The following is a 24,802-nucleotide window of genomic DNA, read 5'->3' as shown; positions in this document are numbered from 1 at the left end:
AAGGTCAGCAAACTAAGAGTGGAGGGATTAGTTATGTTCTAGTGGTTTGAGATCATTGTAGTTCTTTTATTGATTCTAGAGGAATTCTTTTATCATTCATGGCATGTTATAGATGCTCTGGCAATTAAGAAATTCTTAGAATGGTTATTAAACTTGTTTGAAATTATTCAAGATATAATATGAATTTGATTTTAATTTGAATAAAAAAATAAATTTATATATTCAAACTTAGTTGACTTAAAATTTAGCTAGTGACCTGATTAATTTACCTAAATCATGTTTAGATTTAATCGAATCAATATTAGATAAAAAAATTTAAAGAACAAAATATTATTTTAATAAAAAATAATTAACTCGATGATACATGAATTAATGATTCATATGCTTTTCCTGATTAAACCCAGACCAAGTTGATCAAATATGATTCTAGGCTGAATTGAAATTCAAGGTTGGTTAAATATATTATTATTAGGTCTAGTTGCTTGGATTTGCTAAGTGAAATTCAAAGAGCATGCTTTGCGAGACAATTGCAATTGCATTTGATTCACTGCAGTGCAATGGTCACATTAGTGTTTCTAACTCACATCATGACCGAGCGAGCTTTCCAGAGTAAAATTACAATAGGTGTAATTTAACTAGTTAAATTTTAAATTTATTTTTTAGAAGTTACAGTTCGAATACTATAAATTTCAGGAGATTTACATAGCTATTAATTTTAAAATTTTAGAAAATTAGTCGAGATATGCATAACTTGATCGAGTACCAGAATAAATCTTTGCTTAGATATCATATTTTATCAAGGGAGTTGTCGTGGTGCTTGCACTATGGTTTTGCAACCAGATTTCAATAAAGGTTAATGTTGGATTCGATAATAAAAAATCAAAATCAAATTATTCAAACACCAGGAAAAAAACTATTTTGAAAAATTATATTAAATTACATGTATAGATAGCAATTTTTTTAATAAAAAAATAAATTTTTATTGATTCTTGAACATCAAGATTAAATTTCTCTCAAATTATATATTTTTCATTGTGTTGCAAGGTGTTTTTTAAGTGTTTTTCATTTGAAAAATACATTAAAATATTTTTTTAATTTTATTTTTAACATCATCATATTAAAATAATAAAAAACACTAAAAAAATCAATTTAATATTTTTTTTAATAAAATTTTTTTAAAAAAAACACCTAAGAACAAAAACAACATTAATCTCAATCAAGTAATTAGCCCTGTTTTAGAGTACTATAACTTTTTGCTTTTAGGTATTTTTTAAAAGTGTGTGTATCTTGAAAAAATATTAAATTAATTTTTTAATTGTTTTTAATGATTTTGATGTGGTAATATTAAAAATAAAATAAAAAATAATTATTTTAGTATATTTTTAAACAAAAAAACTCAATCAAAAAACATCTGCCATGATATAGACATATAACCAAAGAACAACAACGTAAATTCTACATTCCTAGTTAGAAATTGAATCAACAAAGGTCCTTTATATCCAAGAGAGGAATCGACAATTCATGCTCTAGTAAAATAAAGGCAATTACCCAACCAGCTGCCACCAATATATATTATGAAAAACTTCATAAAACAATCATAGGTATAGAAACACCGTGTTCTTAAAAAATTCAATTGTTTTTTGTTAAAATTTAATATGATTTGTATGTTTTGGATCGTTTTGATGTGCTGATGTTAAAAATAATTTTTAAAAAATAAAAATATATCATTGATATACATTTTAACATGAAAAATTATTTAAAAAGCAATCGCTACCATATTATCAAACATACTTATAGTACGAGATTCTGAAAAATAAAAACAGTACTTTCAGTACATGCCGGCACTCATAGCTTATAAGCCGCCGTTTATTCATCATTAGCATAATATTTAGTGAACATCAGGGAATTGATCATCATTAGCTGAGGCGGGCTGCTCACTATTGTTCCCCTGTGTATAGTAAAAATAATTGTTAGTACACATTCCAAACAACAAAAAAATAAAAATTAAGAGATTGTTTGATATCATTTAAGTTTTTGTCTATTGTTTTAATTTTCAGGCTCTTGAAAACATAAATAAAAAATTGTTATTCTTACTTCTTTGTTGAAAAAAAGCAAAACCAACAATCGTTATTACAATATTTGAAAATCGCCTCGTTTAAAAAATGTGACAATTCAAATGTTTGCTTTTTTATATTTTTAAAAACAAAAACAATGATCAGTAATTATTTCTTCATGAAAAATAAAAATGGGACGCATTATAAAGAAAAACGGAGACATACATGTGCCCATCCTCGAGGGATCCCCAAAGACTCTTCAATGGCCGGGTCTCCCTGACCCCATTGTTGTTCCTGGCTGAAAAGCTGGTGGGTGATGAACAGGTAGCCATGCCTCTTGAGTGCCAAGAATGCTTTCCTGAGTCATTCCAAATGGGAGCTACAAAATTTTTGTACAAAGCTACAGATATATAGTGATTTATATATAAAGAGAAAAGGAAAATGAGTTTATGTTCTGTTAAAAGTGTTCTTACATTATTAGCAGAGGATCAAAATGTGTGCAGAAATATATTTATGCCCTTGATCGAAAATAAAGAAAGTTGGCTCTCTTGATTATTTTTATAGGAATCTTGTGCATATTGATCTAACATTCCTATCACATAAATGTTTTTTTTCCAAGATAAAAGAAAAAGAAAAAGAAAAAAGAAGCTAGTATTCTGTAAAAACATATGGTTGTACAGTTTTACAAGAAGCAATTCATTAGTCAGGAGAATTCGGTAATTATCTCTTCATGAAAAATAGAAATGGGACGCAAGTAATTATAAAGAAAAATGGAGACATACATGTGCCAATCCTTGAAGGGGAGATGATTGAGGCAGCCCCGATGACTCTTCAATGGCCGGGCCTTCTGGTGGATGATGAATAGGTGGCCCTGTCGCTCCAGTGTCAAATTCATTCATTTCAAATGGGAGCTGCAACTACAAAAATTTTGTACATAGTTACAGATAATGATTTATATATAGAGAGAGAAGGAAAATGAGTTGCAAGCCATGTTATAGAAAGAGAACAATAGTGAAGAGTTGCACCTGTGTGTGTGTTGAAAATGTACATGCATAGAAATATTAATTTGGGGCTATTAAATAAAATAAAATGAATTTGTGTATTATTCTCTCCAGTCTCCACACACAAAAACTACCATCCATCTTCAAGAGGATAGTGTAGTCCTTTCACTCTCTATCCATACAATGTCACTCACTCTCTATGCATATAAGAAATAATTTCAGGTGTATGCATGCATGGATGTTAATGAAATCACAAGTAACTATTAGTGTGTGCAAAATGATATCTTTGTGTGTAGAAAGAGAAACCGCAGCCTTACATGTTGTCGAAGCATGTTGATTATATTATATTGTGTATCCACCATCTGCTTCTGTATCCTACTAGTTTCTCTAGTTTGCTCCATGTCCTCTTTCAATTGTTCCAGTTTTCCATTCGTGTAGGCAAGTTTTTTCTCCAACTCAGCATTATCTGCTTTCAGCTTTTCGTTCTGTTTCAGCATGTCCTCTGTCTTTTGCTGCACGTAGATGTATGTAGAAAGAGAAAAGAACAAATTAACTATCCATGGAGTTTAAAAAGAGGAAAAAAAATATAGAGGGATCATACTGTTCATTCACTTCTACCTTTTTTCCATCACGAAATTTCTTGTCAGCTTCCCGTTTCTTTCTTTTTTTATTTTTATCAGCAGATAGTTGAACAAGTTGATTGTTCTGATTAGAAGCAGATGGTTGGGCAGCTTGATCGTTCTGATTACCTGTGTTCATATGGTTAAATTAAATTCAGGAGAACAAAGCTCGAACTAATTACAGTACTAGGGTTCAAGTATATATATACTGACAAGAAAAAGAAAAATAAACCTCGCCACATATGTTACCGAATGCGATCGCTAGCTTTTCAATATCCATATATAAAACAGTCACAAATCAATATAATATGGGTGAATCATCCTTCCTATTACAATGCTCAATTACAGTCAAAGTATATGCATGTTAACCTACTGATGTATTTGGTAACTCACCAACATATTTAAATAATGGGTTCTAGATATAGGTACCAGGACTTCAAGATTTTCACTGGAAAAGAAGCTCGAGCCATCCCTTTGCGTGTATCCAGTTTATATGCTATCTATGATTAATATAATTTCAAATAAATAAAGGGCTGTTATAAAACTAATTATAGTCACCCCTAGCTGCCTAATCAAGGACTAGTACTGCTTAAAGTACTGATCTGTACACTCCAGTACAAAAAATATGTATATTCTCTTTAATTATGTAAAACCTTATTGTCTTTTCTTTTTGTTAATAAATTAAGACTGATAACTCATGTGAGTGCAGGAGCTAAAATGCTCAACCGCATAGTACTAGTCATAACTTCATTTCATGTTTAATTAGCAAATCATTACTACCATGAATTATTGCTGTTCATTTTTCTCCTTGCTTTCAACTATATATTTCTGTTTTTTTTTATAAAAAAAATCTCCTTCTAGTTGTATTCAACTCTAATTGATTTTAATAGGTTAACTTTCCAAAGTGTTTGAATGGCGATTAGATAGCCATTTATTTTTTTTAAAAAAAGAAAAAGATCTAAAATTTCATGCAAACAAACAACATCAACATCAGCACAAAATCACCGTGAAAAGATGTGAGAAATGATGAACGTATAAATTAGAAATCTACTCAACTAAACACTTATTTATCATAGATATGTACAAGGATTGTACTGTACCTCCGACAAGTTCAGATGGAGCTGCCATTGAATTGCGCGCCTGGTATCTGCAGGGAAACAAAACAATTGGATCAAGGACAAGTATTGAAAGCTCCAAACTAAAAGCACATCAAAATTTAGAGAGAGAGAGAATTCAGGACCTGATGAAATAGTGTATGAGATGAAGAGTGAGTGAGAGAGAGAGAGAGAGAGAGAGGGAGAGAGAGACAAGATATTTCTTTTAGACGGAAGAAAGCTATCTCCACGGAACCGAGCAGAGATGCCCGTAAAACGACCGATAGGGAAGGTATGAGGTTCAGAGTTCAGACCATGTAGTGCTTTTTACACGTCAATAGAGACACCATTAACTGTAGTTAGATTTGACCCGATTGCTTGCTTTGGAGCATTTTTCGTATTGTTATATAAATTATTTTTTAAAAGTAAAATCGTATTAAAATATTTTTTCATTTCATTTTTAATATTAATATATTAAAATTATTGAAAATATAAAAAATATTAATTTATTATTTTTTCAAGACAAACACATTTTTAAAATGCCTTCAAATATTATTAAAAATACAATCCCAATCACTTAGTCTATTGAATTTTCCTAAAACTGTTAAGAAAGAATCAATATCTAATATGTTATTATTTCGTAAGATAAAAATTTAATTCACTTCATAGCTACTCTCGGTAAAACAAGGTAGAAAAATGGTAACTTGGATGTGAATAGCTTTTTCCATTTTTAAAAGGGATTTTTTTTTCTTCAAAGAAAGAAGAAAACAAAACCAAAGTATATTACTTGTATACGGTTTAATTAATGGAGGCTGTTAGTTTGGCTGTAGGAAAACTAGTTCGACTATGTCATAACTGTTAAGACTATTTAGTCATTCCTTATCATTTTTTTTTGTTTTTTTATTAATATGCATATCCGGAATAGTTTGCGCGCAACTCGACTAATCCTACGAACCCTAAAATTAACGATTATATAAAACTCCAATAACTTTAAAATTTATGAAACTCAAATTAATAAATTTTAAAAAATAAATTAATAACCTGACTAATTAAGCTCCACCTTCCATATTTATCATCTCTAGTTTGCTTTCCACGACGGCACATCACCAAAAATATAAGCTTGTTCGAAGCTCAAATGTTTTGTTGTCGTTTCCTCAAACTTTTGACGAAATCTACTAATCTAGGCCATTGGGCCCAACAAGTTGTTCAATTGGTCTTTTTTCTTCTCCGACGCAGCCATCGGCTCAACTACTAGTTGGTTTGGGCCCTTCCCTTCCTCTCTTTTTTCTCTTCCTCCTCTCCGGTTGGGCTGGGTCTGTCAGGTTGGGCTCTTTCTTTCTCTTTCTCCTCCTCTTCCTTGGGCCTGGTTCGGCTACTTGATTTTGCCTAGTCAATCATGTGACCGTACCTGGCCAGCTGCAAATGTTAGTCTCTTTCTTGCATCTTGTCATCCCAGTTCTGATGTGGTCGATTCACCCAAATCATGCAGTTTCATCTGTAAAATGCTCAAGTTGATAGATCGCATAAGCTGCTAGCCAGTCGCAAAGTCTTAAATCGCGGAATTCCATTTTCATTGTTAACAATGCCTCCAGCATCTTCTACCTCTCTCTTTTTTTTTCTCGTCTTCATTCCTGCAAAATATTTTAAATCAGAGAAGAAACAGAAGTAGGAATCAAGAGAAGTTGAGAAGAAAATAGTGACAGACTAAGAATATACCATTCATGGCTAAATGTTGATCATTAGGAGCAGGAAAAAAAAAACAGAATATTCAAGTCTGCAATGATGAAAAACACGCAGCTGGACTCAACAATATATAGCTTGTTGGTTTGTGCTAACACATGAACCAGCTTCAAATCAAGGGTTCAAGTCTGTTGGTCGCAAAACTGAAAACAGCAACAAGACTTGGGCTGCTTTGGTGGTCTTTGTTGCTCCGAGGAACCATTCGCCCTTATCAATATGAATTATTGACCAAGACTTAAAATGTTAACAAAGACTCGAGACTTAAAAAAAATAAAAAATAAAAAGACCAAGACTTGCAGAAAATATCACATTATATTACGGGTCCACCACGTGAAAGCCGACTACCATGTAGTGGCTGATAAATTTCTCGTTAGCAGCAAAGAAGGTTTATTTCAACACTCAAAATATGCAATGCGGAGGGAACATCAACTGATCATTCAAACAATTGTGGCAAAATATATAAAATTATTAACAAAAGTTAAAATCCCTTTAAAAAACACCGTTAACTCGTGCTCAATAGCACCGATAACTAAAATACTGTAATAGCAGTTTTTGTTTTTTTCACAATATTAATAGCGTGTTTGGCAGTGTAGTTGCGGGTGCTTTTCAAATAACTTTTCATGCCAAAATGCATGCCAATGATGTTTTTTCATTTTTTAAAAATTATTTTTAACATCAGCACATCAAAACGATCCAAAACGTACAAACCATATTAAATTTTAATTAAAAAAAATTAAATTTTTTGGGAATGCCGCCGCAGCCACGTTCCCAAACGTTCTTTAAGTTCAGCATGTTTATTTAACAAGATTTATTATTAATCACTGACAAGATTTATTATTAATCACTAAATTATTTGGAGATTATTTTTTAAAAAAAAAAACATACGTAAAACAATTAAAATACTTAAAAAAAATAAAATTATAAACTAACATCCAAGAGCATCTTTGCGTTTGTTTTTTTACATTATTATTAGGTTAACAAAAGATTGCTTTTATATTTTAATAAATATAAAATAGTATTAAAAAACAAAAAGTAACTAGAACGTGCATTCTCATATCATATGAAAAGCACAAATACCTTTCAGTGGTGCATGTCGCGCCTCCCAGCAACACAACACCAACTTCTGCTATATAATTGAAAGCACCACGACGTCGTGGTAGTGTTGGGGTGGTAACATGATAGTTCTGATGACTTTTTTTTCTTCTCTTACTTTGTCTCCCGCCCCTTTAAAAATCTTGTTTAGCCACGTAAAATTTTAGAGTTATCCTTTGATTTTTTAAGATGTTGAATTAGATCTTTATTTTTTTATTTTATTTTTTTTTAAATTTTGATTTGTTTTCAATATGATCATTCAATCCCAATTTGTAATATGTTATTTTTTTTAATTTGGTCCTTATTTTTTTGATTGTTTTGTAATCTTTTTATTAAATTGATTTTTCTTTTCAATTTCACCATTGAATAAAAGAATTTTTATTTTATATTTTATCTCAATTTTGACCCTCATTATTTTGATCAATTGTTTTTTTTTATCTTTTGTTAAATTTATTTTTGTTTTCATTTCCACCCTTCAATCTAAACTAAATTTTTTATTTTATTTTAATTTTGATGCTCATTCTTTCAATTGCTTTTTTTTTTTATCTTTTTATATAATTAATTTTTTTTTCAATTTCAGCTTTCAACATTTGTTTGATTAAGAATTAAGTTTTGTGATTTTTTAAAATAGAATATTTCAGTCTTATTTCTCGAGTTTGAAAAGTTATAAAAGCTATGACAATTAAGAAGTTATTAGGATGATTATTAAACTTGTTCAAACCTATTTGAGATATGATATGAATTGGATTTTAATTTGAATTAAAAATTAAATTTATCTAATTAAACCTAGTTGACTTTAAAGTTTAGCTAGTCACCTGATTAACTATCTAAATCATGTTTAGACTTGATCAAGTTTAACACTAAATAAATTTTTTAAAGGATAAAACAACATCATTTTAATAAAAAATAATTAACCCAATGATATATGAATTGATCTAATGATTCATATGCTTTTCCTGATCAAGCCCAGACCAAGTTGATCAAATATGATTCTAGGCTGAATTGAAATTCAAGGTTGGTTAAATATATTATTATCCGGTATAGTTGCTTGGATCTGCTAAGTGAAATTCAAAGAGCATGCTTTGTGAGACAAATGCAATTGCATTTGATTCACTGCAGTGCAATGGTCACATTAGTGTTTCTCAATTTATGATCAACTCGCATCCTGGCGAAGCAAACTTCCCAGAGTAAGTCTTATGCTTGAATTTTATATATGACGACATTTCTCTTTCCTTGGATGTCATATTTTATCAAGGGAGTTGTCGTGGTGCTTGCACTATGGTTTTGCAACCGGATTTTAATAAAGGTTACCGTCGGATTCGATAAGAAAAAATCAAAATCAAATTATTCACACGACAGGAAATTGTTTTTTGAAAATTATATTAAATTACATATATAGATAGCAATTGTTTTTTTAAAAATACATTTTTATTGATTCTTGGACATCAAGATTAAATTTCCCTCAAACTATGTATTTATCATTGTGTTACAAAGTGTTTTTCATTTGAAAAATTCATTAAAATATTATTTTTTTATTTTTATTTTTATTTTTAACATCATCATATTAAAATAATAAAAAAACACTAAAAAATATCAATTTAATATTAAAAAAAACATTATTAAAAAACATCTAAAAACAAAAAACAATCTTAATCCCAACCATGTCCATTTAAGACTACTGGAGCTTTCTACTTTTAAATATTTTTAAAAGTGCGTTTATCTTGAAAAAATATTAAATTAATTTTGTTATATTTCTCAATGATTTTAATATAATAATATTAAAAATAAAATTAAAAAATAATTATTTTAATATATTTTTAAATTAAAAATACTATTAAAAAACATGTACCACAATACCACAACGTAAATTCTACCTTCCAAGCTAGAAATTGAAACAATAGAGGTCCTTTCTATCCAAGAGAGGAATCGACAATTCATGCTATAATAATAAAAATAATAAAAAAAAGCAATTACCCAACCAGCTGCCACGTATATATATTGTCAAAAATCTTCATAAAACACTCATATATGGACGAGACTCTGAAAAATAAAAACAGTACTTTCAGTACATGCCGACACTCATAGCTTATAAGCTGCCGTTTATTCATCGTTAGTATGATATTCAGTGAACATTAGGGAACTGATCATCATCAGCTGAGGCGGGCTGCTCACTATTGTTCCCCTGTGTATAGTAAAAATATTGTCAGTGCACATTCTAAACAACAAAAAATAATAATTAAGAGATTGTTTGATATCATTTAAGTTCTTGTCTTTTGTTTTAATTTTCAGGTTCTTGAAGACACAAATAAAGAAAATGGAGACATGCACGTGCCTGCCCTTGAGGGGCAAGTGGCCCTTGCATGGGCGAGCTACTCCACCACGGCATTGCTGTTCTAGGCGGATAAGTGTTATTCAGGTGATTAAGACTAACGAACAGATCACCATCATAGGTTAAGGCAGGCTGCTGAACATTGTTCCCCTGTGTATAGTAAAAAAACATTGTCAGTACGCATTCTAAACAACAAAAAATAAAAATTAAGAGATTGTTAATTTGATATCATTTAATGTTTTGTCTTTTGTTTTAATTTTCAGGCTTTTGAAAACATAAATAAAAAATTGTTATTCATATTTCTTTGTTGAAAAAAAGCAAAACCAACAATCGGTATTATATTTTTTGAAAATCGCCACGTTTAAAAAATTTGACAATTCAATTGTTTGCTTTTTTATATTTTTAAAAACAAAAACAATGAACATTGATTATTTCTTCATGAAAATAGAAATGGGACGCAAGTAAAATTATAAAGAAAATGGAGATATACATGTGCCAACCCTTGGGGGACATGTGATTGAGGCAGCCCCAATGACTCTGCAATGGCCGAATCTCCTGACTGATAAACTGGTGGGTGATGAACAGGTAGCCCTGTCGCTCCAGTGCCAAATTCAGTCATTTCAAATGGGAGCTGCAACTATAAAATTTTTGTACATAATTACTGATAGTGATTTATATGTAAAGAGAAAAGGGAAATGAGTTAGTGTTCTGTTAAAAGTGTATTTACATTATTAGCAGAGGATCAAAATGTGTGCAGAAATATATTTTATGCTCTTGACATAAAAAATAAAGAATGCTGGCTCGTATATACCTTTCAATGTTTAGGATACTTGCAAACTACTTTTAAATACCAAGACTACATCAATATTTTTTATACAATTAAAATTCACAGTACTGGAACTACCTAAAGTTAATAAGAATTTTATTTACTTGGTATTTGATGTGTTGTAAGGATTGGAGTTTAATACTTTGTTTGATTGTAAAATTTGTTTAATTAGTAATGTACGAGGCTTTCATAAATCTTTGTTTTAGTCCATATATGTTTTCAAAATTTTATTTTTGTCCCTGTGTTGTATCACAAATAGTCTTTGTTTGTAATTTTTACTCGTATTCTTAAGAAAGAAATACAATTTAGTCATTTAATGTATTGTTTTTGCAATAAAGCCCCTTTGTGAGTACTTTTTAATCATGTAATATTTTATTCCTATGCGATGCTTGAAATGTGTTACAATTTTAAAAACCACACAAGTGATTGGTTTCAGAATCCAAAATCTATATCTATACATATAGAACTATTAATTATGGGCTATTAATTAATGGCAAGAACAATATGAATATGTGTATTATTCTCTCCAGTCTCCACACGCAAAAACTATCATCCATCTTCAAGAGGAGACTGTAGTCCTTTCACTCTCTATCCATACAATTTCACTCTCTTTTCATGTATGCATATGGATGTTAAAGAAGTCACACGTAACTATATATTAGTGCGTGCAAAATGATATCTATATATATATGTGTGTGTGTGTGTGTGTAGGAAGAGAAACCGCATGCAGCCTTACAAGTTGCAGAAGTCTGTTGATCATAAGATTTTGTTGTTCAACTATTTGCCCCTGTAGCCTTTTATCTTCTCTAGTTTGCTCCAAGTCGTTTTTCAACTGATCCAGTATTACCTGGGAGGAGGCTTCTCTTTTCACCGACTCAGCATAATCTGCTTTCAGCTTTTCGAACTGTCTCTGAATGTTCTCCATCTTTTGCTGCACGAGTGTGTGTGTATATATATATATATATATATAGAAGAGAAAATGATAAATTAACTATCTATGGAGTTTACAAAGAAAAAAAAAATGGAGGGGATCATGCTGCTCATTCACACCTTCTTTCCATGACGATATTTCTTGTCACTTGCCCGTTTATTTGCTTTCTTAATTTCAGTAGCTGATGGTTGGATAGATTGATTATTCTGATCAGCAGCTAATGGTTGAACAGCTTGATCATTCTGATCACCTGTGATCACGTGTTTGGAATTTAAGAGAACAAAGCTCGAAATGACTATAGTACTAGCTAGGGCACTCAAGTGTATATATATACTGACAAGAAAAAAAAATCCTTTCCAGATATGTTAACCATTAATGGATTGCGTTCCCTAGCTTTTCAATATCCTAGCATTATTGGTTTTCTTCATATATTAATATCCATATATAAAACAGTCACAAATCAATATAATATGGGTGAATCATCCTTCCTGTTAAAATGATCAATTACAATCAATGTATATGCATGTTAACCTAATGATGTATTTGGTAATTCACCAACATATTAAATATTAATGGATTCTGGATGTAGGTGCCAGTACTATAAAGATTTTCACTGGAAATCCTGAAAAGTGTAACTCAATTAATCAGACTCTAGATTTGCTCTCTAGAGGTCACCAGTTCGAGTTTTATAAACCCCAGAGTCACTGGAGGCTTACATGATCATTAACTTCCACTACAACATTTAACAGTTTTACTGACGGAATTTTTTCGTCGGTGTAAGACACATATTCCGTCGGTAATTAATTTACCAATAAAATTACCGACTGAAATGCTCCGTTGGTGAATCTTTCATCTGTAATTTTTTGTCTGTCGGTAAATCCGTTGGTAATAAAAAAATATTATTACCGACAAATTTATTGATGGAAAAGATGCGTCGGTAATAATATTTTTTTATTACCAACGGATTTACCGATGGAATTTCCCTCAGTAATTCAATCGGTAATTATTTAAAAACATTTATAAAAAAATTCATTTTATAAAATTATAAAATAATTAAATCAACATAAATCAACACTCTATAATATATACTCAAAATGCTTGGAAAAAAGAATAAGAAAATCAACTCAAACAAATTTGCAACAAATAAATAAAACGAAAAAATAAATTCAACTAAAAAAATTCATATGAAAAAAATGAAGTTACAATTGCTAAAAATTTAAAAATCCTATAATAAATCGACTAAAAATTGATCTCATATGAAAAAAAAAATCTCACAACAACATTTATACAATTATTAAGAACAAAAACAATTAAAAATAAAATAAAAAACAAATATAGTGAAAGAAAATCATGAAAAAAAGAAGAAAAAAAAATCTTACCTTAATGTAGTTGCAAGTAAAGCTAAGGAGAGAAAAAATAAATCATAAAGCATATTAATTAAAAAAAAACTAAGAAGATAAAAGAAGAAAGAAGAAGAAGATATACCCGAGCATGGAGGAAAAGAGAAGGAGATGAGGAGAGAAAAGAAGAGAAAAAAATAGATATTGATGTTTTTTACATATAGTGAAGAAGAAGAAGAAGTAGTAGTAGTAGTAGAAGAAGAATAATAATAAGAAATGAGTCTATCTCTTGTGAAACAAGGGGATTCAGGCTTTTTATTGGGGCGCGTTAGTGACGGATTTACCGACGGATAATTTAATATTAATATTTTTTAATTATTTCATCGGTAATTCAATCGGTAATATTTAATTTAAATTTTCAATTTCGTAAAAAGTTTTCAGAAACCGCCAACAATTACCGACGATTTTTCAATCTGTCGATGATTCCGTCTGTAATATTTAAATGAAAAATTTAAATTAATTAAATTTTTTCAGAAAACAGCCAAATAACACTGACGACCTTTCAATCCGTCAGTGATTTTGTCCGTAAAAAAGAACAATTAACAGTGCAATTGGAAAGTGAACAGTTCTGGAGCTCTTTGGAAAATACCGACGGAAAATTCCGTCGGTGATTCCCTTTGTAATTGACATGATGGACAGTGTTCATAGTTTACCAATGAATTTACCGACGGATTTTACCGACAGAATAAATTCCGTCGGTAATTTCGTTGGTAAAAAAATGACACGCCATCATTTTTTTTGCTTTGTTTTAATTTTTTTTCTCACGGTAATTCCCTCAGTATATACCGAGAGAATATTTCCGTCGGTAAAATTCCTCTGAAATTTACCGACGGAAATATTCTCTCGGTATTTCCGTTTGTATTTATTGATTTTCTGGTAGTGTTCATGATCCATAGAATTAGTCGAGGTGCATACAAACTGGCTCGGACACTCACAAAAAAAAACAATTCACTGGAAAAGAAGCTCTAGCCATCCATTCGTATTTATCCAATTTTTATGCTACCTATGACTAATATAATTCCAAAAAATAAAGGACTCTTATAAAACTTATAGTCACCCCTAGCTGCCGTAATCAAGGACTTGTTGCTTAAATTGATCTCTACACTCCACAAAAACTATGCAGAAGCTTATTGTCTTTTCAATTTATTTTTTTTGGTTTTACATTAGGGCTGATAACTCATGTGACGAGGAGCTAGCTAAAATGCTTAACTGTACACTAACCAAACCTTGTTTAATCACTTGTTTAATCATGAATGACAATTTTAATTTAAATATGATGGTTGTTGACCTGATCTAATTTAAATGGATAGATATTTTTTTATCCAATGAATAATAAATAATAAATATATATTTTAAAGTTATCTTGAAATCCACGCGAACCTAACTCAGAATATATATTTCTATCATATAAATATATTTATAAAATATTTAGATTTTTTTAATACAATATAACATATACATATCTTGATATTGAAATAAAACACACATGTGAATAATATTTATCATTTTACCATTTAATATATATAAAAACACACTTAAAATATATATATATATATATATATATATATATTAACTATTTTATTTTTTATTGATTAATAAATAATAGTAGATAATTGATACTAATTGAATATTCAAAATCTGATAGATACAATTTATTATTATCTATATTTTTTATTTAATAGATAATTGATAAGATATGAATATCAAGAAATTTAATATACAAGTACCAATTACCATCGCTAATTATATTTAAATATTTATGTATTTACTTGGTTTCATGTTTAATTAGATGATTCTATCGAACTTGGTAAATAAAGTATATATCAAAACATAATATATCCATATAATACAGTACTACCATGAATTGTTGATACTTTCAACTATATATATATATATATTCTTTTTTTTTAAAAAAAAAAACCCTTAAAAACAAATCTCCTTCCAGTTATGTTCAAATCTAATTGATTTTAATAGGTTAACTTTCCACCGTGTTTGAATGGCGATAAAATGGCCATCTATGTTTTTTTTTTAAAAAAAAACAAATAAATTTCATGCAAACCAAACAACACCAACATCAGCACAAAATCAGGCTAGCTAAGTCTAGCTAGCTCGGGGAAAATATGTGAGAAGTGACGAACATATAAATCAGAGATCTAGCCAACTAAACACTTGTTTATCATAGATATGTACAGGATTGTACTGAGTCTACTGACCTCCGACAAGTTCAGATGGAGTTTCCATTGAATTGGCGAGTATCTGCAGAAAACAAAACAACTGAATCTAGGACAATTGTACTGAAAACTCCAAGCTCAAAGCACAACAATTTAGTGAGAGAAAACTTAGTACTTGATGAAATATTGTATGAGACGAAGAGTGAAAGAGAGAGAGACAGTATATTTATCAATAGAGGGGGGAAATGATTTGAACATAACGGCATGATATACTGGCTGGTATGGCCCTGCATTGGAAAAGAATCTTTTTTTCCTTTTTCTCTTCCTCCTCTCCAGTTGGGCTGGGTCTGTCATGTTGGGCTCTCTTTCTTTAAAATTTAAAATAATATTTTAAAAAATATCTTCTACAATCATTTCAAAAATCCGCTTTGAATTGTAAACAAACACTTCGAGAATATTTTTTTTTAAAGAAAACGACGAAGACTCGCAGAAAATATCACATTATATTTCGGGTCCACCACGTGAAAGCCTACTAGGCAACTACCATGTAGTGCCCGATAAATTTATCCCTCTCCCACTTCTCTCTCTTCTCATCTTGAAAATTTTGTTTGGGCATATAAAGTTTCAGAATTATCTTTTAATTTTTATTTTTTTAATTTTTAATTTTTAATTTGTTCTTTTATAAAATTTTAATTTATTTTTTAATTTTATCATTCAATCCAAGTTTGTGATATGTTATTTTTTAAAAAATTTAATCTTTATTTTTTTTATTGTTTTGTAGTTCTTTTATTAAATTGATTTTTCTTTTCAATTTCATATTTTAGTAAAAAAATTATTTTTTTTATCTCAATTTTGATCCTTATTATTTTAATTAATTTTTTTTATTCTCTTATTAAATTTATTTTTCTTTTTATTTTCACCCTTCAGTCAAAAATAATTTTTAACAATTAAGTGTTACAGGTGTTTTTAAGTGTTTTTCATTTAAAAAATATATTAAAATATATTGTTTTAGTTTATTTTATTTTATTTTTAACATCATCACATAAAAAAACACTAAAAAAATATCAATTTAATATTTTTTTTAAAAAAAATGAAATCTTAAAAAACATCTAAAAGCAAAAAACAATCTTAATCCCAACCTTGTACTTAGCCTCATTTCACAATAACAGTACTGTAGTTTTTTTTTTTTTTAGATACTTTTTAAAAATATGTTTGCTTTGAAAAATATTAAATTAATTTTTTTAATGTTTTTCAATAATTTTGTCGTGGTGATAGTAAAAATAAAATAATAATTATTTTAATATATTTTTAAATAAAAAATTACTAAAAAATATGTGACACCATAACATCAACAAGTAATCAATAAATAACAACATGAATTCTAAATTCCTAGTTAGAAATTGAACCAACAAAAGGTCCTTTATATCCAAGGAAGGAATTGACAATTCATGCTATAATAATAATAATAATAATTGTTCATCAATAAAAAACAATCATTTAATTTTATTTCTTGCTCTCCCTTACAAGCAGGAAAGGAGTCTATTTATTTGCCTAGCTTTAGTAAATTTCCCCCAACACAATCCACATAAATTCCACGAATCCCTTGATGGATAAGTCCGACGACTCACCAGTAGTTCGAAATCACATTTCTCAGCTTGTCTATGCGGTGAAAAGTGAGGTTTAAGGAAAAAAAAAACAATTAATGTTTTTTTAACTTGAAACACAGCACACCGCGTAGACAAACAGGTATTTATATATATATATAGTAAACAGCAGGGAATATATATAGTGAACAGCTGGGAACTGATCATCAGCTATATATATATATATATATATAGTGAACAGCAGGGAATAGATATATAGTGAACAGCTGGGAACTGATCATCATTAGCTGAGGCGCGCGGGCGGCTCACTATTGTTCCCCTGTGTATAGTAAAAAATAAAATTGTTAGTCCACATTCTGAATAACAAAAAAATAAAAATTGAGATTGTTTGATATCATTTAAGTTTTTGTCTTTTGTTTTAATTTTCAGGCTTTTGAAAACATAAATAAAAAAATTTTATTCTTATTTCTTTGTTGAAAAAAAGCAAAACCAACAATCATTATTACAATATTTAAAAATCACCTCGTTTAAATTTCATTATTTTTTAATTATTTTTTGGTTTTTTTTGTAAAATATTAATTTATTTTAATTTGATCATTCAATCCCAGTTCGTGATATGCTATTTTTTAATTTGGTCCTTAGTCTTTTGATCGCTTTGTAGTCTTTTTGTTAAATTGATTTTTCTTTTCAATCTCACCTTTTAATAAAATAATTGTTTTTATTTTTTTATCTCAATTTTCATCCTTATTATTTTGATTAATTTTTTTTTGTTTTTTTATTAAATTTATTTTTCTTTCATTTCCACCCTTTAATAAAAAATAATTTTTTTATTTTAATTTTGATACTTATTCTTTTAATTGCTATTTTAATTGCTATTTTTTTTTATCTTTTTGTATAATTAATTTTTTTTTTAATTTCAGCTTTTAATATTTGATTGCTTAAGAATTAAATTTTATGACTTTTTCAGATATAATGCTTTTGATCTAATATTCCGAGTTTGAAAAGTTATAAATGCTTTGGCAATTAAAAAAATTTTAGGATGATTATTAAACTTGTTCAAACCTATTTGAGATGTGATATGATATGATATGAATTTTAATTTAATTAAAAATTAAATTTATCTAATTAAACCTAGTTGTCTTGAAAGTTTAGCTAGTTACATGATTAACTATCTAAATCATGTTTGGACTTAATAATGTAACACTTTTTAATGGACAAAACATTATTTTAATAAAAAATAATTAAATTTTTAATAAAAAATAATTAAATTGATGATACGTAAATTGACCTGATGATTCAAGTACTTTTCTTGATTTAATCTAGACCAAGTTCATCAAATATGATCTCGAGTTGAATTGAAATTCAAGGTTGGTTAAGTATATTACTATCAAGTCTAGTTGCTTGGATCTGCTAAGTGAAATGCAAAGGAGCATGCTTTGTGAGACAATTGCAATTGCATTTGATTTATGATCAACTCGCATCCTGGCGAAGCAAGATTCCGTAAGAATTATGCTTGAATTTTATCAAGGGAGTTCTCGTGGTGCTTGCACTATGGTTTTGCAACCGGATTTTGATAAAGATTTATGTCGGATTTGATAAGAAAACGACAAAATCAAATTATTCACGGAAAAAAATATTTTGAAAATTATATTTAATTACATATATAGATAGCATTTTTTTTAAAAAAAAGTTACATTTTTATTGACTCTTGGACATCAAGATTAAATTTCTCTCAAACTATATATATATATATATAGTTTTTTAGTTTAATGTGGGTGTCCGGGCCAGTTTGCACGGACCTCGACTAATTCCACGGGCCCTGAAGTTAACGACCATGTAAGCCTTCAGTGGCCATCATATGAGCAACCACATGGCTCGAACCTGAGACCACAGAGGGAGCAAACCTCTTAGTCCCAAGCTCTTACCACTGGGCCACCACCTAGATGGTTCAAACTATATATTTTTCATTGTATTGCAAGTTGCTTTTAAGTGCTTTTTTATTTGAGAAATATATCAAAATTATTATTTTTTAGTTTTTTATTTTATTTTTAACATCATAATATTAAAAATAATTGAAAAGCACTAAAAATAATATCAATTTAATATTTTTTTAAGAAAAAAAATATTCTTGAAAAGCACCTAGAAGCAAAAACAACTTTAATCCAAATCATGTACTTATTCCTCGAGAGTACTATAGTTTTTTGTTTTTAGGTGTTTTTAAAAAAATACGTTTGCCTTGAAAAAAATATCAAATTAATTTTTCTAGTATTTTTTAATTATTTTGATTTGATGATGTTAAAATAAAACAAATAAAAAAATAAAAAAAATATTAAATGAAAAATATATTTAATATAAAAAATACGTTTGCCTTGAAAAAAATAAGTCAAATTGATTTGTCATTTAAAAATATATTAAATCAAAAATACTATTAAAAAAAAATTTTACACTACAATTCCATACATGCAACCAAAAAACGTAAATCCTACATTCCTAGTTAGAAATTGAAACAACAAAGGTCCTTTCTATCCAAGAGAGGAATCGACAATTCATGCTCTGATAAAAAGAAAAAGCAACTGCCACCCCAATATCTTCTTAAAACACACACGGATGATTCTGAAAAATAAAAACATTACTTTTAGTACATTCCGGCACTCATAACTTAAACGTCAATGTTATTGCCTGCTTATAAGCCGCCGTTTATTCATCTTTAGTTTGATGAGTGAACATCAGGGAACTGATCATCATTAGCTGAGGCGGGCTGCTCACTATTGTTCCCCTGTGTATATAGCAAAAATAATTGTCAGTGCACATTAAACAACAAAAAATAAAAATTAAGAGATTATTTGATTTCATTTAAGTTTCTGTCTTTTGTTTTAATTTTCAGGTTTTTGAAAACATAAATAAAAATTTGATGTTCTTAATTTTTTGTTTTAAAAAAACAAAACCAACAAGTGTTATTTTGTATTTTGAAAATCACCTCGTTTTAAAAACTTGACATTTCAATTATTTGTTTTTTTTATATATATTTTTTAAAAGAAAACTAAAACTAAAACATAGCAAGGAGGGAATCAGTAATTATTTTTTCATGAAAAATAGAAATGAGATGCAGGTAATTATAAAGAAAATGGAGACATGCACGTGCCTGCCCTTGAGGAGCAAGTGACCCTTGCATCGGCGAGCTACCCGACGCCATTGCCGTTCTCGACGGATCAGTGTTGTTCAAGTGATTAAGACTAACGGGCAGATCACCATCATAGGTTAAGGCAGGCTGCTCAACATTGTTCCCCTGTGTATAGTAAAAAAACATTGTCAGTACGCATTCTAAACAACAAAAAATAAAAATTAAGAGGTTGTTCATTTGATATCATTTAAGGTTTTGTCTTTTGTTTTAATTTTCAGGTTTTTGAAAACATAAATAAAAAATTGTTATTCATATTTCTTTGTTGAAAAAAAGCAAAACCAACAATCGGTATATATTATAATTTTTGAAAATCGCCTCGTTTAAAAAATTTGACAATTCAATTGTTTGCTTTTTTATATTTTTAAAAACAAAAAAAATGATTAGTAATTATTTCTTCATGAAAAATAGAAATGGGACTCAGGTCAAATTATGAAGAAAAATGGAGACATACATGTGCCAATCCTTGAGGGAGATGTGATTGAAGCAGCCCCAATGACTCTTCAATGGCCGGGGCTTCTGGTGGATGATGAACAGGTAGCCCTGTCGCTCCAGTGCCAAATTCAGTCATTTCAAATGGAAGCTGCAACTACAAAAATTTTATACATATATAGTTACATATAAAGATTTATATATAAAGAGAAAAGGGAAATGAGTTAATGGTCTATTAAAAGTGTTTTTACATTATTAGCAGAGGATCAAAATGTGTACAGAAATATTATGCTCTTGACATCGAAAATAAAGAATGTTGGCTCTCTTTTCATGTATGCATATGGATGTTAAAGAAGTCACACGTAACTATTAGTGTGTGCAAAATGATATCTATATATGCAGGAAGAGAAAACGCAGCCTTACAAGTTGCTGAAGCGTGTTGATCATAAGTTTTTGTTGTTCAACTTTTTGCTCCTCTAGCCTTTTAGCTTCTCTAGCTTGCTCCAATTTGTTTTTCAAGCGATCCAGCATTTCTTTGGAGGAGGTTTCTGATCTTTTCACAAACTCAGCACAGTCTGCTTTCAGCCTTTTGAACTGTCTCTCAGTGTCCTTCATCTTTTGTTGCACGTACATATATATAGAAAGAGAAAAGGATAAATTAACAGTCTATGGAGTTTAAAAACAGGAAAAATAAATAAATGGAGGGGATCATATTGCTCATTCACTTCAACTTTCTTTCCATGACAATATTTATTATCACTTACCCATCGTCTCGTTGCTTTCTTAGTTTCAGCAGCTGATGGTTGGACAGCTTGACCTGTGTTCATATGTTTAAAATTTAGGAGAACAAAGCTCGAAATAACTATAGCAATAGGGTTCAAGTATATATATACTAACAAGGTAAAAAAAACCTTGCCAATTATGTTAACAGAATGCGCTCGCTAGCTTTTCAATATTATTGGTTTTCTTCATATATTAACATCCATAAAACAGTCACCAATCAATATATAATATGGGTGAAGCATCCTTCCTTGTTACAATGCTCAATTACAATCAATGTATATGCATGTTAACCTACCGATGTATTTGGTAATTCACCACCATTTTAATTAACGTGTTCTAGATGGAGGTACGTATAAGCAGTACTGTCAAGATTTTCACTGGAAAAGAAGCTCTAGCTAGCCATCCGTTTGTATTTATCCATTATATATGCTACATATGACTAATATAATTCCAAAAAAGAAAGGACTGTTATAGAACTTATAGTCACCCAATCAAGGATTAGTTGCTTAAACTGATACGTAAACTCCACAAAAACTATGTAGATTCTCTTTATGTAGAAGCTTAATTATTGTCTTTTGTTTTCTTTTTTTGGTAATAAATTAGGGTTGATAACTCATGTCACGAGGAGCTAAATTAAATGCTTAACCGCACAGTACTAATCATAACTTCGTTTCATGTTTAATTAGATGATCGATCCGACTGAACTTAGCAAATCAAGGATCAAAACAAGGTATATCCATAATACAGTATTACCATGAATTATTGCTGTTCATTTTTATCCTTACTTTCAACTCTATATATCCGTTTTTTTTTTTTAAAAAAAAACCCCTTAAAACAAATCTCCTTCTAGTTGTATTCGATTCTAATTGATTTTAATAGGTTAACTTGCCAAAGTGTTTGAATGGCGATTAAATGGCCATCTAGTTTTTTTAAAAAAGAAAAAGATTTAAAATTTCTTGCAACCCAAACAACGTCAACGTCAGCACAAAATCACAGTGAAAATATTTGAGAAATGATGAACATATTTAAATTAGAGATCTACTCAACTAAACACTTATTTATTATAGATATGTAGAAGGATTGTACTGTACCCCCAACAAGTTTAGATGGAGCTTCCATTGAATTGCGTGGTATCTGCAGGAAACAAAACAATTGGATCAAGGACAAGTATTGAAAACTCCAGAGTAAAGGCACAACAATAATTAGAGAGAGAGAGAGAGAGAATTTAGGACCTGATGAAATAGGGTAAGAGAGGAAGAGTGAGCGAGAGAGAGAGAGAGAGACAAAATATTTATTTTTGAAGAAAGATAGCCATCTCCACGAAACCGAGCGAAGATGCCCGAAAAACGACCGATAGGGGATGATATGAAGTTTAGACCATGGCATTAACTGTAGTTAGATTTGAGCCGATTGTTTGCTTTTTGGACGTGTTTTTTTTAATTGTTGTATAAGATGTTTTTTAAAAGTTTTTTTTATTTAAAATCGTATTGAAATATTGTTTTATTTTATTTTTCATATCAATATATTAAAATTATTGGAAAAAAAATCAATTTGATATTTTTTTCAAAACAAATACATTTTTAAAATGCCTCCAAATATTAATTAAAAAAATATAATTCTCCCAATCACTTAATCTCTATCGAATTCTCCTTAAAATCTTAAGAAAGAATCAATATATAATATCTTATTGTTTGATAAGATAAAAATTTAATTCACCATGAAATAGCTATCGGTAAAACAAGGTAGAAAAACACATTAGCAAGTGGTAACTTGGATGTGAATAGTTTTTTTTCATTTTTAAAAGGGATTTTTTTTCTTCAAAGAAAGAAGAGAAAACAAAACCAAAGTAATTACTTAAATACGGTTTAATTAATGGAGGCTGTTAGTTTGGCTGTAAGAAAACTAGTTCGACTATGTCATTACTGTTAAGACTATTTAGTCATACCTTGTCATACTCTCTTCTTCTTTAGAGGCCAGTTTGCTTTCCTCGACTGCACATCACCAAAAATATAAGCTTGTTCGAAGCTCAAATGTTTTGTTGTTGTTTCCTCAAACCTTTGACGAAATCTTGGCCATTTGGCCCAACAAGTTGTTCGATTGGGCGGGCTCAACTGCTAGACGGTTTGGGCCTTTCCCTTCCTCTTTTTGGCCTTTTCTCTTCCTCTTCTCCGGTTGGGCTGGGTCTGTCATGTTGGGCTCTCTTTCTTTCTCTTTCTCCTCCTCCTCTTCTTTCTTGGACCTGGTTCGGCTACTTGATTTTGCCTGGTCTATCATGACAGTGCCTGGCCAGCTGCAAATGGTAGTCTCTTTCTTACATCTTGTCATCCCAGTTCTGATGTGGTAGATCCACTCAAATCATGCAGTTTCATCTGTAAAATGCTCAAGTTGATAGATCGCATAAGCTGCTAGCCAGTTGCAAAGACTTAAATCGCGGAATTCCTTTTTCATTGTTGACAATGCCTCCAGCATCTTCTACCTCTCTCTCTTTTTTTCTCGTCTTCATTCCTGCAAAATATTTTAAATCGGGGAAGAAACATAAGTAAGAATCAAGAGAAGTTGAGAAACAAACGGTGACAGACTAAAAATATATCATTCATGGCTAAATGAATAACATACAGAATATTCAAGTCTGCAATGATGAATAACACGCAGCTGGACTCCACAATATATAGCCTGTTCGTTTGTGCTAACACATGAACCAGCTTCAAATCAAGGGTTCAAGTCTGTTGGTCGCAAAACTGGGAACAGCAGCAAGACCTGGGCTGCTTTGGTGGTATTTGTGGCTCCGAGGAACCATTCGGTCATATCAATATGAATTATTGACCAAGACTTAAAATGTTAACAAAGACTCGAGAATAAAAAAATAAATTGACGAAGACTTGCAGAAAATATCACAATATATATTACGGGTCCACCACGTGAAAGCCCACTACCATGTAGCGGCTGATAAATTTCTCGTTAATAGCAAAGAAGGTTTATTTCAAAACTCAAAATATGCAATACGGAGGGAACATCAATTGATCATTCAAACAGTTGTGGCAAAATATATAAAATTATTAGCAAAAGTTAAAATCCCTTTGAAAAACACCGTTAACTCGTGCGCAATAGCACCGATAACTAAAACAGTGTAATAACAGTTTTGTTATTTTTATTATAAAAAAAACATTGGACCGGTTATTAGGTGCAACGTGGTTATTTATCAAGATTCATTGGTTATCATTAAATTTTCTGAAGATAAATATTTTTATATATTTTAAAAACAAAATAAAATGATTAAAATATCTATAAAAACAAAAAATTATAAATTAACATCTTTGTATTTTCACACTTATTTTTTATATTATTATTAGGTTAATTGAAAAGCACTTTGATATTTTAATAAATATGAAATAATATTAAAAAATAAAAATGGCTAGCGCGTGCATTTTTATATAGGAAGCGCAAGTGCCTTTCAATGGTGTATGTTGCGCCTCCGAGCAACACAACACCAACTTTTGCTATGTAATTGAAAGCGCCACAACATCTTTTTTTTTTTGTGACGATGTGT

At 29.7% G+C, this 24,802-nt stretch overlaps 2 protein-coding genes across 5 annotated transcripts; both read right to left on the bottom strand.

Moving 5' to 3' along the window:
- Positions 1 to 1,752: 1,752 nt before the first annotated feature.
- On the bottom strand, positions 1,753 to 24,068 carry LOC112323291 (uncharacterized). Of its 4 annotated transcripts, none has more exons than XM_052446880.1 (8): positions 23,872 to 24,068; positions 5,830 to 6,400; positions 4,776 to 4,822; positions 3,674 to 3,804; positions 3,373 to 3,567; positions 2,837 to 2,971; positions 2,280 to 2,433; positions 1,753 to 1,948 (listed from the first exon to the last, which is right to left on the bottom strand). In XM_052446880.1, the coding sequence occupies exons 2-7, from the start codon at positions 5,871 to 5,873 to the stop codon at positions 2,314 to 2,316; spliced, it is 672 nt and encodes a 223-aa protein (XP_052302840.1). In that variant the 5' UTR covers positions 5,874 to 6,400; positions 23,872 to 24,068; the 3' UTR covers positions 1,753 to 1,948; positions 2,280 to 2,313. The 4 variants fall into 4 exon arrangements, with proteins under 4 accessions (XP_052302840.1, XP_024440545.2, XP_024441003.1 ...); XM_024584777.2 differs by lacking the exon at positions 23,872 to 24,068 and adding an exon at positions 6,486 to 6,734; XM_024585235.2 differs by lacking the exon at positions 23,872 to 24,068 and adding an exon at positions 6,486 to 6,733 and having other exon boundaries at positions 5,811 to 6,400.
- On the bottom strand, positions 19,255 to 23,142 carry LOC18105074 (uncharacterized). Its single transcript, XM_024585231.2, has 7 exons — positions 22,488 to 23,142; positions 22,347 to 22,389; positions 21,237 to 21,289; positions 20,896 to 21,087; positions 20,495 to 20,629; positions 20,005 to 20,148; positions 19,255 to 19,638 (listed from the first exon to the last, which is right to left on the bottom strand). The coding sequence occupies exons 2-7, from the start codon at positions 22,372 to 22,374 to the stop codon at positions 19,570 to 19,572; spliced, it is 621 nt and encodes a 206-aa protein (XP_024440999.2). The 5' UTR covers positions 22,375 to 22,389; positions 22,488 to 23,142; the 3' UTR covers positions 19,255 to 19,569.
- Positions 24,069 to 24,802: the final 734 nt, after the last annotated feature.

The sequence above is a fragment of the Populus trichocarpa genome, chromosome 14 (assembly GCF_000002775.5).
Source record: "Populus trichocarpa isolate Nisqually-1 chromosome 14, P.trichocarpa_v4.1, whole genome shotgun sequence".
NCBI lineage: Eukaryota > Viridiplantae > Streptophyta > Magnoliopsida > Malpighiales > Salicaceae > Populus > Populus trichocarpa.
The sequence above is the reverse complement of the archived record's forward strand: the minus strand, read 5'-3'. Positions and strand labels throughout refer to the sequence as shown.

Coding starts and splice junctions, on each gene's coding strand:
- LOC112323291 (XM_052446880.1), bottom strand. CDS start 5,873: ATGTGCCGTCGTGGAAAGCAAACTAGAGATGATAAATATGGAAG. Junction 3,805..4,775: donor TCCATCTGAACTTGTCGGAG/GTACAGTACAAT, acceptor ATATGAACACAG/GTAATCAGAACGATCAAGCT. Junction 3,568..3,673: donor AATTTCGTGATGGAAAAAAG/GTAGAAGTGAAT, acceptor ATCTACGTGCAG/CAAAAGACAGAGGACATGCT.
- LOC18105074 (XM_024585231.2), bottom strand. CDS start 22,374: ATGGAAGCTCCATCTAAACTTGTTGGGG. Junction 20,630..20,895: donor TCAACACGCTTCAGCAACTT/GTAAGGCTGCGT, acceptor AAATTTTTGTAG/TTGCAGCTTCCATTTGAAAT. Junction 19,639..20,004: donor CACTTGCTCCTCAAGGGCAG/GCACGTGCATGT, acceptor CTATATACACAG/GGGAACAATAGTGAGCAGCC.